At 45.7% G+C, this 14,471-nt stretch overlaps 1 protein-coding gene across 9 annotated transcripts in view; it reads left to right on the top strand.

The window, feature by feature from the left end:
* Nucleotides 1-14,471, top strand: part of CHD5 (chromodomain helicase DNA binding protein 5) — a 146,577-nt gene that overhangs the window by 105,334 nt on the left and 26,772 nt on the right. For 7 of the 9 annotated variants that reach the window (XM_072608706.1, XM_072608703.1, XM_072608705.1 and 4 more), the window contains exons 24-31: nt 2,724-2,852; nt 4,422-4,594; nt 6,402-6,576; nt 8,237-8,329; nt 8,818-8,906; nt 9,031-9,164; nt 9,949-10,093; nt 10,925-11,075. In XM_072608706.1, the coding sequence (XP_072464807.1) occupies nt 2,724-2,852; nt 4,422-4,594; nt 6,402-6,576; nt 8,237-8,329; nt 8,818-8,906; nt 9,031-9,164; nt 9,949-10,093; nt 10,925-11,075 (1,089 nt within the window). The remainder of the gene's footprint in view (nt 1-2,723; nt 2,853-4,421; nt 4,595-6,401; nt 6,577-8,236; nt 8,330-8,817; nt 8,907-9,030; nt 9,165-9,948; nt 10,094-10,924; nt 11,076-14,471) is intronic. The other 2 variants (XM_072608709.1, XM_072608708.1) reach the window with 1 other exon arrangement.

The raw sequence follows: 14,471 nt of genomic DNA, 5'->3' as shown, positions 1-14,471 counted from the left end.
GCAGAAACCACCTAGGATCCCTAGGTGCTCTGGTTCATCGGGCTGAAGGGGGTTGGACAAAATAATCTCCAAAACCTTTCAAATCTAAATCGAGGGTCTTGTAGTCCCTCAATGTCTCTTTTTTTGTTAAAAAATTTTATTTCATTAAATGTTTTCCAGTTACACAGTTAAAAAAAAAATTAACGATCATTTAAAAAAAATGTTGAGTTCCAAATTCTCTCCCTTCCTCTCATTCCTCCCAGTGCCTCTTTTTCAGTGAAACCCAAGGCCATTTTCAGTGGGTCACAGGCACCCCATTTTATGTATCCACATGGTGCCATTTTTGTGTGTCTCCTCAAAATTGATTTCAGTAATTTCTGATTACATTGAGCAGTTGTACGCGCATGGCACAATTCCAGGCATTGCTTTATATAATTAGCCACTTTCCTTCCCCTTTTAAATGTTTTGTTACTGTTCATTTTTTTTAAAAATATTGCTCTCATGCTTCCCAAGGAATCACCAACACCCAATAGAACCTTCCCTTGTAACAAAGAAGTATGATCAAGGGAAATAAATCAACACAGTGGCCATATCTGAAAACTATGTGCCTTATTCTGCACCTGTAGCCCACCACCTTTGTGCTGAGATGCAGAAGGCATTCTTTACCATCTATATAATGAACAGTTCGGACAACATGGGCCTTAAGGGCCTTTCTAGCTCTACTCTAATTATCCTTTCATTATCAGTCTTTTGGAATCATGCTTGGTCGCTGTATTCAGCGTGATTTTCTGTTATATTTATTGTAGTCATTTTGGTCTGGTTTTGCTCAGCAATAATCCAACTCATCTTAAGTTCCTCTGATTTCTTCATACACATCATTTCTTGTGATGCAGTAATATAGCATTACATTTATCTATCATAATTTATAGGTACTTGCTTTCCTTCTGAGTCTTTGCCATTAAATGTTGGTATAAATAATTTTGTATCTTTGAAAACTTTCCCTCTGTCTTTGACTTCCTTGGGGAAAATGCCTTGTAGTAGTATCATAGGATCAAAGGGTATGTATGGTTTAGTGACTTTTATTTAAAATATAAGTTTAAATTGTTGTCCAGAACAGTTGGGGGCAGTATGGTCCTTAACTCTACCAACGATGCATTTATAATATATCATGGCTCCAATGAGGAGCCACATATAGCACCATCTCTTTTGAGAGGAAATGCCGTGTGACCCCTGTATCTCTGCCATCCATTCTCCCTGTTTACCTTTTTTGCTGCCAGAGCTAACATCTGGCAGATGTCTAACATCCAATATTTTCTTTTTTTAACTCAATTTTATTTTATTTTCAGGTTCATATTCTCTCTTTTACTTCCCACACTCTCACCCCCATTAAGAAAGCAAAAAATAAAACATCCATTACAAATATGTGTAGTTAAGAAAAACAATGTTCACACTATCTACATCCAAAAAAAAAAAATGTCTCAGTCTGTACACTTGAGTCTGTTACCTTTCTGTCAGGAGGTGGGTGGCATACTTCATCATGAGTCCCTCTGGAACTGTGGTTGGTCATTGTGTTGATCAGAGTTCCTAAGTCTTTCAAAGCTGTTTGTCTTTATAATATTATCGTATTGTATAAATTGTTCTCCTGAGTCTAACGGTTTCTCACTGGCATCTCAGCCTCCCAGTCAATAGGGCCAGAAAAAAAAATTCCTTCACTTTCTAGACCATTGCTGATACTCATAAACAACGTAAAACTCCATGTTCAAAACTGATAAGTTGAGTTAAGACAAGGCCCTGCCCTTCTGGAGTTTGTAGGGAAGGTAAGACATTCCTTAATTTTAATGAGTATATTGGCAGTTTTCATGATGAAAAGACTAAAAAAATTGCAAAGATGCTATTTGCAAAGTAAAACATCCCATAAGTTAAGCAGTTGTAGGTTTGTCTACACCAGTGGTTCCCAATAATTTTGTTCCATGAACCCACAACAATTAAAATAATTGTGAACAACCATGGTAATTTAATATGCTGCTCATAATAATCCTCACAATTATTTACTGCTTAAGGCACCATTAAGGGGTTCTTAGTCTTCGGACCATTGTTGTGAACCACCAAAGGAGTTTACAGACTTCTCAGAATGAGAACCACTGGTCTACATCACACTGAACAGCTGGCTTATGGATTTGTTGAATAAAATTTACTCATTGGATGGACATGGCCTTGCAGTGGAAGGAAGGATTGTTTCTAAGCAATTGAGAGAGTCTCTAGGTTGAGCTATAGGATTCATAGGGTCAGAGAATTCAGAGCTGGAAGGGACTTTACAAACCATCTGTCCAACTTCATTTTCTACTGCAGTTCCTGATGCGTGATAGGTCCTTAGTAAATACTTGCTGATTGATCCATAGGAAACTGAGGCCCTGAGATGTTTAGTGGCTTGCCCAAGGTGACATGGCAGTGGATTTGAAGTCAGGGAACATCAGTTCAAATCCATCCTCTCTGAGGATTTTGATGTCTACCTGTAGGACCTTGGACAACTCATTGAACCTCCATAGGCCTCAGTTTCCTCATCTGTAAAATGGGATAAGTAAGAAACAAGCTCTGCCCTCATGGGAGTTCTAGAGAAGATAAGACATCCCTGAGATGATCTTCTAGCTTGAAATCTGAGAGCTGCTCCTGCTACCTCGCCCCAAAGACTGCCTGTAGCATCTCCTGCCCGAGCCAGCCTTGCCCGATGCTTTGTCTCCCATTAGGCATGATGCCTCAGGGTCAGCGGATCAACGTGCCTGAGCCCGTGGCGCCCGCCCCCGATGTCCAGGCCTCCAAAGGTGGTGGCACCTTAGCAGCTGGGGTGAAAAAAAAGCATGGCACCACCCCACCAGGTAGGTAGAATCCTGTCCTTGACTGATGTCCAGGCCTCCCTTTTTCTGGACTCTGCAGTGGGCCTGGCCTGGAGCCCCTGCCTCAAAACTGAATGATTCCTTGAGTGAAAAAACACCTAGTCACCTTCCCTTGGTCCTTTCCCCACCCCTTTAATTTAATCCTCATTGGTGCCTTCACCTTGGGTGCTAGTGACATTGGCTCTTCCCCATGCCTGGAATGCCTTGCTCCCCCTTTCCCTCCTTGTAGTCTCCCTGACTCCTTCCAAGGCTCAACTCAAATCCTACCTTCTACAAGAGGACCTCAGCTGCTCGAGTCTCCCTAGAGGACCACATATATTCTATTATGGCCTTAGTCCTTTAGGTGGTATCTCCCTCATTAGAATGTGAGTTCCTCTAGGGCAGGGCCTGTGGGTTGAGGGTTTTGTCCCATTCTTTTTTTAAAGTGGTCAGTACACAGTAAGTTCTTAATAAGTGCTTATTGACTGCTGACCCACATTGGACTCTGCCAGGGACTAGTATAAGCTACTTCATTTTGTGCATGTTGCAGCCTTTAGTCTCATCCCAGATGTCCCAGCCCATCCTCCAGGACGTTACTAGGATAGGGTCTTATAATCAAGAACAAATGACATTCATATACTGCTTAAAACATAATATCTCATTTGAACCTCACACTAATCCCATGAGGTAGGTGGTACCATAGGCATTGCTGTCCCCATTTTACAGATGAAAAAACTGGGGCTCAGAAAAGTTACTTGGTGTAGTAGATAGTACCCTAGACTTGGATTCAGGAAGACCCAAAGTTTAAATCCCATTTCAGACACACACTAGCTATGTGGTCCTGGGTAAGTCTCTTCACTTGTCCGTGTCTCAGTTTCCTCATCTGTAAAATAAAGAGGTTGGATTGGATGACCTCTAAGGTTTCTTCTAGCTCTCAATCTAAATGAAAAATCCTGCGATCTCTTTGTACCTTGGTTTCTTCATCTATAAAATAAGGACGTTTGACTCATGGCTTCCAGGGTCCCTTCCAGCTCTCAATCTATTTTCCTAGGTGCTTTCTCTGACAGCTACTGAGAATTAGAGGTAGTTTTTTGGGCCCAGGTCTTTCTGACTCCAAGTCCAGTGTGCCACCCACTAGGAGACATTGCCTTCTTATTGGAAAAGATGGATAATTTTCACTCCTCCCACTCCGAGTAGAACCATCCCTCATAATAAATGAGTACAGCCAAGGAAAATGAATGAACACATGGTACATATTTGGAAAGGTATGCCTCACTAGGCATCCGTAGCCCCCCACCTCTCTGCCAAGAGGCTAGAGGCATGCTTCACCTAATGGAGATCTTTGTCACCCATACCCATATATCTCCTTTCTTATGGCAACTTAGCACTTAGCACAGTGCCTGGCACATATGTTTATTGGATTGGTTTGGATTGGCAGAGTAGGTCAATAAGGGGCTCATAGGGCTCTGAATTAGATAGGTTGTCTAACTTTTGGAGTTCCTGAAGCATCCTCCAGCAGGGGTCCCAGAGTCGGACCCCTTCCTCACTGGTTGCCCTTCTTTCGTGTGTCAGGTGACAACAAGGATGTGGAGGACAGCAGTGTGATTCATTATGATGATGCCGCCATATCCAAGCTGCTAGATCGGAACCAGGATGCCACAGATGACACGGAGCTGCAGAACATGAATGAGTACCTAAGCTCCTTCAAGGTGGCCCAGTACGTGGTCCGTGAAGAAGATGGAGTGGTAATGGAGGATGCTTTTCTATCTTGGGTGCTCTCCTTCCCTCCTAGGCTGGCCACAACCTTGGGGGAACCACACCGATAAAAGGAGGGAGGGGGGCCTGATGTGACCTCCTTGGTCCCTTCCAGGGCATCTTGGAGGTAGGCACTCTAGAAGAACCCCAGAAAGATAGCGTTCCCTCCAGGAGTGGGGTGAGTGTAGTGATGAGTGATACCTGGTCTTGAAGTCAGGAGTTTGAATCCTGAGTGTAATCCTGACCAACTGAATGAACACAGGCAAATCTTTTTGTTTTTCTGAGTCTCAGTTTTCTCATCTGGAAATTGGGGGTAATATAGGGACATAATATATGAACAATATATAAAATGCCATATAAATATGATTTGTTATTGTAATAGTCTAATTAGAAAGGTAAAGAATCCTATTTTTTTTTTTTTAAAAAAGCTCTTCAGAATACAAGGCAATCTATACCTTGTCTACTGAATGAGTGGCAGAGTGTTGGTCCTAGAATCAAAGGACTTGAATGTGAATGTTGATTCTGCTACTTACTCACTGGGTGACTTTGGGTGACTTACCTTACTTCTCTGGGCCTCAGTTTCCTTATCTGTAAAATAAGGAGATTAGATTAACTGACCTCTGAAGTCCCTTCAAGTTCTAAGTCTATGGTCCTGGCAAAACCAGGATTTGAACACAGGCCTTTAGAATGAAAGTTTAGATGTCTTTCCACTGTACCAAGTTAGCTTATGGTCCGGCATTGGTCAAAGCAGGTGACTTCTTAGTTTCTTCCAGCTCATAGAATCATGTGATATTATGAGTTTAGGGATGAGGGAGATAGAGGAGAAACAGAATAATCAGGATAGGATCATGGAGGAGGGAGGGATCTTAACTGGGTTATAGAGGAAGGAAAGAAAGAAGGAAGCAAAAAGGAAGGGAAGAATTGAGGGAAAGGAGGAAGGAGAAAGAGAGGAGGGAAAGGAGGAAAGGAAAAGGAAGGAAAAAAAGGAGAAAAGAAGGGAGGGAAAGAAGGGAGGAGGAGGGGAGGAAGAAAAGGAGGGGAGGGAAGAAGGAGGGAAAAAAGGGAAGGGGAGGGAAAGAAAGACAGAAAAGAAGGGAGGAAAGAAGGGACAAAAGGAAAGAAAGAAGGAAGGAAGGAAGGTAAGAAAGAAGGAAAAGAAGGAAGGGAAAAGGGAGGGAAGAGAGAAGAGAAGTGAGGAGGAAGGAAAGAGGGAAGGAAGGAAGCAAGGAAGGAAGGAAAGAAAGAAGAAAAGACTTTTTAAGCCCTTACTTTGTGCCAGACACTGTATTACCAATGTGGGTACAAATATAAGCCAAAAGTTTATCTTCTAAAATGGGAAAACAACGCACCAAAGGGACCTGAAAAGGGGGGGAAGAAGGAGGAGATGAATGAGGAAGGTAGTTGGCTTGAGGCCATGGTTTTGAGGTCCAGGAAGTCAGGAATAGGATGAATGCCCGCTGTCCTAGGCCCCTGCACAAAATGGTGGCTCTGGGAGTTGCTCACCAATGGAGCATGGCCTTGTGGAGGAATACTCCAGGGTGAAGAGAACCTAGGTGTTGGGAAAGGTTCTAGGATGTGCCAGCAGTAGAGATATGGCTGTGAAATCCAGAAAGTCAGGGACAGGGGCAGAAGAGAGCTCAGGTCAAGGCCAAGGAGATATGGGACTCTTTCTTGGTTGTCCTTTCCAAGTATCCCCTGACATCCACCTCAAACCCAGTGATTCTGGATCCCCCAGCAGAGAGGCTTCAGTCTTGCTCTGCTTGCTGGCCCAGACTCAGTTTCTTGCTATGTTTCCAGGAGGAGGTAGAGAGGGAGATCATTAAGCAGGAGGAGAATGTGGACCCCGACTACTGGGAGAAGCTCCTTCGTCACCACTATGAGCAGCAACAGGAGGACCTGGCCCGAAATCTGGGCAAGGGCAAGAGAATACGGAAACAGGTCAATTATAATGATGCTTCCCAGGAGGACCAAGGTATGACAACTGCCCTGGGGTCAGGGGTCGGGTTGAGGGTCTCTTGGGGAAGAGAACACAGACTAGCCTGTTGGAATCCCCTGGGACAGGCTGAGCTGTATTGCTTCTCCAAGAAGGGGGAGCTTGAGATTTTTTTTTAGGAAAAGAAGGGATGCTTTTGGTAACAAGCAATCTGGATGTGAGAGCTGGAAGGGGCCTGCTAGTCTAACCTCCTCATTTGTCAGAGGAGGGAATTAATACCAAGAGAGGCCGGTGACTCGTCCAAAGTCATAGGCAGTGTCCGAACTGAAACTGGAGCCGAGGGCTTCTTACTCTAAACTCAGAGTTCTTTCTCACTCATTTTGTTGTTTTTCAGTCATTTTTAATTATGTCAGATCCGTCATGACCCCTTTTGGGGTTTTCTTAGCAAAGATACTAGAGAAGTTTGCCATTTCTTTCTCTGCCTCGTTTTACAGATGAGGAAACTGAGGTGAATGGATTGAAGTGACTTGCCCAGGGTCACACAGCTACTGAGGGTCTTCCTGATTCCAGACCCAGCATTCTTAGACGCTGAGCCACCAGCTCTCTCCCCTCTCATTTTAGGACAGATAAAATTACAAAGAAGTTTTTTTGATGGCCAATATAGAAAGCATCCAGTCGTAACTAGTTACGACTCAATAGAGCTGCTGGCTCTCATGCCCTCTGGGCTTGGCCACAGTGACCCTGTCTGAGTGAAGTTAATTGGACTGTGCCTCTTGGAGAGAAGAAAGGGATTATTGCTTGAACAGGCTCAGGGGCAAAACTTCTTGGGACTTTGGTGGCTTGACGCAGTAGATAGGGCACTGGTCCTGGAGTCAGGAAGACCTGAGTTCAACTCATGCCTCAGATACGTCCTTGTTGTGTGATCTTGGGCAAATTGCTTCACAGTTTCCCCTTCTGTAAAATAGGCATAATAACAACCCCTACTTCATGGGATTGCTGTGAGAATCAAATGGTGAGATGATTTCTTAGCATAGCACTTGGCACATGGTAGGAAATGTAGAAGTGATAGCTGTTGTTACTATTGGGAAGAAAGCCTTGGACAGGGGATTCTAGGTCAACTGTTTTCTGCCAGTTTGAGTCCTTTGACAAGTCAAAGGGTAAAGAGCACTGGATTTAGAATCAGAGGTTGTAGGTTCCAATCCTGGCTCTTTTAATGTGTGACTTTGAACAAGTCTTTAGGTCTCATTTTTCTTCATTTGTGAAATGAGGAGGTACAACTGGACTACATGCGCTCCAGGGTTCCTTCCAGTTCTAGATAGAAAATTCTAAGTCACCCAGCCATCTGTCAAATGGAGGGGTGGGACTTAGGTCTCTTTTAGCTCTAACATCTTGTCAATCAAGCAACAAGCACCTACTATGTGTCAGGCAAAGTCAGGATGAGCATACAAGGCTAAGAATGAAGTAGCAGCCCCTTCCCTCGCGAGCTTCCATTGTATTAGGGGGAACAAGGTGTCATGTGGGCTTAAGACCCAGGCTACTTTCTGCAGCCTGTTGCTTGGCTGGTCTTCATGGACACTTTATCCCTGTTGGTCTGGCCCCGGCCCGGCCGGAAGCCTCAGTCCCTGGAGAGGGGGCGGCAGGCTTGGCTGGTCAGGGTCACTGCCTGTCCCCTTGTTTCCCTTCTCCCCGGGTACGACAGAATGGCAGGATGAGCTTTCGGACAACCAGTCGGAGTACTCCATCGGCTCCGAGGATGAGGATGAGGACTTTGAAGAGAGGCCGGAAGGTCAGAGTGAGTTGGGGTGTTGGTGATTCCCTGGGAATGAGGGTGATCCGGATCCACACTCCTCTCCCCTAACCGGCTCCACCGAGGCCAAGGCTGGGCAGTCCCCGCTCCAGGATCTCAGCAACCAGGAGGTCCTCAGGGAGATGGGGGCTGGCTGAGAGCACTGATTGGGGCTTGGACAGCTCCATCCAGACTTGGAACAGCATTCACCGATCTGTTAGTGCCATCACCTGGAGGCACAGGGTCCGTCTCCCTGGGATTCCTGCCTTAACTTAAAGGTGGCAGCCCCTAGCACTGTGTGTGTGTGTGTGTGTGTATGTGTGTGTGTGTGTGTGTGTCTGCGTGCACGCACACGTGCGTGTGCTCGCATTAGCCCAGGATCTAGGGTTGGGAGACCAGAGCTCTGGAGTCTACTCCAGAATGGTCCCCCAGGCTCAGGAGTCTCTTAAGTTTGACCCTGCCTGATAGATTCCTGGCTGGTGACTGTCCTTTAGGTGGGAGGAGACAATCTCGGAGACAGCTAAAAAGTGACCGAGACAAACCCTTACCCCCTCTGCTGGCAAGAGTTGGAGGCAACATTGAGGTGAGGGTCCTGAATGACTCAGGTGGGGAGTTTGGGAAACTCCCGTTCCCTTTCTCCTCCCCCCGTGCATATCCTCTCTCCATCTGTTTCCCCTTCCTGTGGTCATCTGTCCCTCCCTACCCAGGTCCTAGGGTTCAATGCCCGGCAGCGGAAAGCCTTCTTGAATGCCATCATGCGCTGGGGCATGCCCCCCCAGGATGCCTTCAACTCTCATTGGCTAGTCCGGGACCTCCGAGGGAAAAGCGAGAAGGAATTTAGGTAAAGGGACCCTTAGCAATCTGCTGTGGATGCTGTCATCTTGGCTGTCTAGAGGCCACCATCTCTTGGGGTCCCCTGGCTAAGTGAGCCAGGGTCTACAGCTCTGGACAGGATGGCATCACCAGCCCTGGAGTCAGAGTCTGGGTTCAAATCCCACCTCCACTCCTTGCATCACTTCCCTGATCTGGGCCCAAAAGAAGGCATTGGATCACATAATCTCAAAGGTCCCTTTCCAGCTATAAATGTGATCTTCTAGGAACCATGTCAAGATCTTGTCTCTATAACAATGAGGTCTTGGTTAGTCTTTTTCCCTGATCAACTATAAGCTCATGGAGCGCAGGATCTATTTGAATTTTGTTTTTGTATCTCTAACAGCTAACACAGAGCCTAGCACATAGGAGCCCCCTAGGTAATGCTTGTTGATTGCTGTATACACAAGGTTGATACCCTAAAGACATTGACGGAGGCTTCCCCCATGTTCACCAAAAGTAACTAACTTTGAAGACCTCGAGGGTGCTTATTGCTAGATTGCTAGAGGTTCCTACCCTCAGGTCTGCCTCCCTAAGATGGGGCATTTTCTCCCCTGAACTGATGACCCAAGGCAGCGTAGGTTAAGTCACAGTGTTTTGGTTTTTTTGTGTCCCATGATTTCTCCCTGATAAAAGTGAGCCCTGTCCATTTCTACCTTTGGGACAAATCCCGGATGGAGCAGCATCAGAGATGAAAGGGGTCTGCCCTCCCTTGGCTGACTCTTGTTTTGCCACGGGCTCCCTGTTGTCCCCAGGGCCTACGTGTCTCTCTTCATGAGACACTTGTGTGAGCCAGGGGCCGACGGGGCAGAGACCTTTGCGGATGGTGTCCCTCGGGAGGGGCTCTCTCGACAGCATGTGCTCACTCGGATTGGAGTCATGTCACTAGTTAGGAAGAAGGTGGGTGAGTAGACTTTTATACGGGGCCCTTCAGGGACGTCTGTCCTGGTTCCTGGCTGTGCTGAGGAAAGGGTCTGGGGGTAGGAGACCCAGCCTCCTAATGGTGATGGGCAGGGGAGAGAAGATGATCAAGATGAATGTAAAATGGAGAATAGGAAACTGGAGATTCATAGGAGACAGTCATCCCCTGCCTTAGACTGCTGTAGAAATGTGAATTTTCATTAATAATGATAATTCTTATTATTAGAACATTATGGTAATATTTATATATAGTGTTTCAAGTTTTGCAAAGGACTTTACAAATGTGATCTCATTCTCATCACAACCCTGGGAGGAAGGTGCTGTATTCCCATTTTACAGATAAGGAAACTGAGGCAGACAGAGGTTAAGTGACTTGAACAGGGTCTAGTAAGTGGCTGAGGCCAGATTTGAACTCAGGTCTTAGCCCACTAGCCACTGGGTCACCTAAATGCTATTATTGTGAAGGCTGGATCTTACCCCAACCCTCTGGATTCCCCATTGGGGGGCAGAGAAGGAAAAGCAGAGATTCTTTTCCCCATATCATCTCTCTGGTTCCCCACAAAGATCAGATCCCATTGATTTTGGTAATCTCTGTTCCTGTAGGGGCCCAGGAGACCTAGACTTGGAGGAAATAAGCTTATCTAAGTTTGGGCTCCAGTTGTCAGGGCCTGGACCTACTTTTTGGGAGGAGGGAAGAAAACACAGGAGACCCTGATCCTCTGCTGCCTGTGCTGGAATGTTCTGTCCTGATTTGTCCTGTCTTTGAGGGTCTTTGGAAATCAGTTGTGAATGTAACCTCCTTGGCCTTAGGTCCAGGAGTTTGAACATGTTAATGGGAAGTACAGCACACCTGACCTGATTCCTGAGGGCAAGAAATCCAGTGAGGTTGTCTCCTCAGACCCCAACACCCCAGTCCCAGCCAGCCCAGCCCATCTTACTCCTGGTCCTTTGGGGCTGCCAGGTATGTTAAACCTTGAAGTGACCAGTTTGGGGCATGGGAGAGAAGGGGAGGTAGGGAACTCTCCTTTGAATCCATCACATTTACACTTTCATTTCCTGTCTTAAAAGAAGAATCAGACAGTTTTGACAATGAGATTGTCCTTGTCCCAGGACAACAGAGATGAGGGAGACAGTCGGACTACATCATGACTCAAACTACATGGGCAGTTGGTGTTGGGTTCTGGGCATCCTGTGTCTATGTCTATGTCTGTGTCTGTATTTATGTCTCTGTCTTTGTTTATATCTATGTCTGTCTATATGTCTATGCCTATGTCCATGTCTTTGTTTATGTCTATATGTTTATATGTCTGTATCTATGCCTATTTCTATGTCTATGCCTATATCTATCTATACTTCTGTTTCTTTTTCTATCTATATAAAGATAAATAGATGATAGATAGTTTAACACTTCTCCAGGACCTCTGGTTTTAACTTTTTTTTTTAAAATTAATGAAAATCTACCTTCTCTTTCTTGTACCTCCTTCCACCCATGTCCCCTGGCTATTGAGAAAACAAGAAAAACAGAATCTCTGTTCCAAATACATATACTCAAGCAAAACCAATTCCCATGGTGGCCACAAATCTGTGTCCCCATCTTCCCTTTATCTGGAGATAGGCAGCATGTCCAGCATGATTCTTCCACCTTTAGTCATTGCAACCATCAGGGTTTTAAGTCTTTCTGAGTGAGCGCCATATTTTAGGAAGGACATCGATTGGTAGATATGGTAGAGAAGTGGGACACCTGGATGGTGAGAAGCATGGAGATGATGCCATTTTAGGATTGACTGAAGTAAGTGGGAATGTTTAGCCTTGAGAAGGAAAGATTTAGGAAAGATGTGATGGCAGCCTTTGAGTATTTGAAGGACTGTCTTTCTTGCGGAAGAGAGGTGAGCTGTTGTGTTTGGCTGGAGAGCACAGAAAGAAAGAGCCTTGTGGGGGAAGTTGCAAAGAGGTAGATTCAAGCTTGATGGAAGGAAAAACACTTCGTCCCAAGGAGGGCCATCCCAAAGTGGAATGGTCTGCTGCAGGCAGCAATTAATACTCTTCCCTTTCCTGTACCCCTCTCCCTTCTGGCTAGGAGAGTCTGGGTTCAGATTATAGGATCAGCCAGACAATAAGAACCATGGACTTTCATTGACTGGGAGGAGATTGCATTTCCATCTGCAGGAAGGAAACTTTAGAGACTATTGGAGGGGGCAGCCCATAAATCTCCTGACCTCCCTAGTCCCTAGAGATTAATTAGAGTGGTCATTTTTGTCCAGATTTGCCACTGGGTGGGCAACCCAGAGAGTCCATTAGACAGGCCATTGCAGACAAGAAGACTGTGCTGGTCAGCCTGGGTTCAAGTTGAGGTCCTTACCTGTCTATGAACAGGTGTTCCTAGTTCTACTGGGTGACTTCAGGTTGTGCTGAGGGAGAGAGAGGGAAGGAGAAACTGGGGTGGGGAGAGGAAGAGAGAGAGAGAAAGAGAGAGAGAGAGAGAGAGAGAGAGAGAGAGAGAGAGAGAGAGAGAGAGAGAGAGAGAGAGAGAGAGAGAAAAGAAGAAGAAGAAGAAGAAGAAGAAAGAAAGAGGGAGGGAGGGAGGGAGGAAGAGAGGGGGAGAGAGGGTAAAAGGAAAAGAAAGAGGAAAAGAAGGGGAGAGACATAACAAGGATGAAAGGAAGAGAGAGAAGAGAGGGAAATAAAGGGGGTGAAAAAAGGGAGAGACAGATGGGGGGGGAGAGAGAGAGAGAGAGAGAGAGAGAGAGAGAGAGAGAGAGAGAGAGAGAGAGAGAGAGAGAGAGAGAGAGAGAATGGGAGAGAGAGGAGTTAGGTCTTTGTTCACCCTGTCTCTCTATATAAAGTCTTCTGCCAATTCCCTGTCTCTCTATAGTCCACTCTCCGAACAAAGGACTTTAATAGGCTTTCAGTTCCCTGGCATGAAAACGTTTACATATGCAAGACTTTCTGACAAGTTGGGAGAATTTTCATGTGTCATGGGGCTTCTAGCACAGCTGGTGGTTTTGCAGAACGGCCTCCATGGTTGGCTCTGCAAGGTTTGGGCCCTTCCACCAGTGTCCCTGTGCCTAGAGGGATAATCTGGTGAGAGGGAAATAAATGGGGGAGGGGGGTTTATCCCCCTCCTTTACCCCCTTCAAGTAGAGCGGGGTCTGCCCTGTTCTAGCTCCAGCTCAACTGGGGAATCTTGGAGCAGAACCAAGCTAAGACAGGAAAGCATTGCCCAGCAAGCAGCCAGAGCACTTGCTCTGAGTGTGCTGCTGCCAAGATTCCCTCACTTCCCTCCCAGCCATCTCGTTTCCTGCCCAGTTAGGAGCAGCAGAAAGCCACTCCTGTTTCCCACTCACACTGGGCACTATTTCAGCCAGGGTTGTTATTGTGATTTTATTATGTATTAGAATGTTCACTCTGACAGCTACATAGAGGATAGAGTAGGGTAAGGGGAGACCTGAGGCAGGCAGATCCACCAGCAACGATTGCCATAGTCCTGGGGTGAGGTGATGAGTGTTTGCACCAGGAAAGCAGGAAGACAGTAGAAAAGGGTGTATGTGACAAGTGTTACAGGATGAAATCAGCAGACCGTGGCAGCCCATTGGATATGGGGGCATGAGAGAGGGCTGGAACCTGGGTGACTGGGGGTACCCTTGACAATATTATGAATGTTTGTTAGAGGGAAAGGTTTTGGGGAAATGCAGTAATTCCTATTTGGGAACTCAGTGTTGAATTGGGAGGTGACTGTCTTCTTGGCTTTGGATCATGTAAGGATAACATGGGCAGGTCCATGCTAATCATCTGGGAAAGAGAAATGTATGTACTCACACTAGCCTTCAATGGCTTTTGGATTCCACCTCCCTTTATAGTGAGTTTGGAGGGAGCCCCCTTTTCCTTCACCCTTCTTTTTACTCCAAAAAATGGCATAGCCTTATTGACACCATGTGTGCCGGGAATCTGAGCCTCCCAATGTTGGCTATGTGAACACATGCATGCATGAATATATACATGCACATGTATAGGCACAACACTTACACACATGCACTTGCACACACATATATATAACCCAATGCATATCACATGCATACACATACTTATATGCTCATATCCACACACGTATACAAACACAATACATATCTATATATACACGTATGTGTATGTATGTGTTTCTATACACACACATATCTCCTTAAGCTGCTATGTAAACTTTTGCTTTGAATCCCCTCCCTCCACCAGCCTAGTGTCCCATTCACAGTATAAGCAAAATGTTTCTTGAAGGAACGAACGAATGAATAAATGATTAGGGAAGATGAGATGTGTAGTACATGACATTTCTAGTTAAGTAGAAAGAATTGGAGATATTTAGCCT

The sequence above is a fragment of the Notamacropus eugenii genome, chromosome 5 (genome assembly GCF_028372415.1).
Source record: "Notamacropus eugenii isolate mMacEug1 chromosome 5, mMacEug1.pri_v2, whole genome shotgun sequence".
NCBI classification, from domain to species: Eukaryota; Metazoa; Chordata; class Mammalia; order Diprotodontia; family Macropodidae; genus Notamacropus; species Notamacropus eugenii.
Note: the sequence above shows the minus strand (reverse complement) of the source record. Positions and strands in the feature narration are given on the sequence as shown.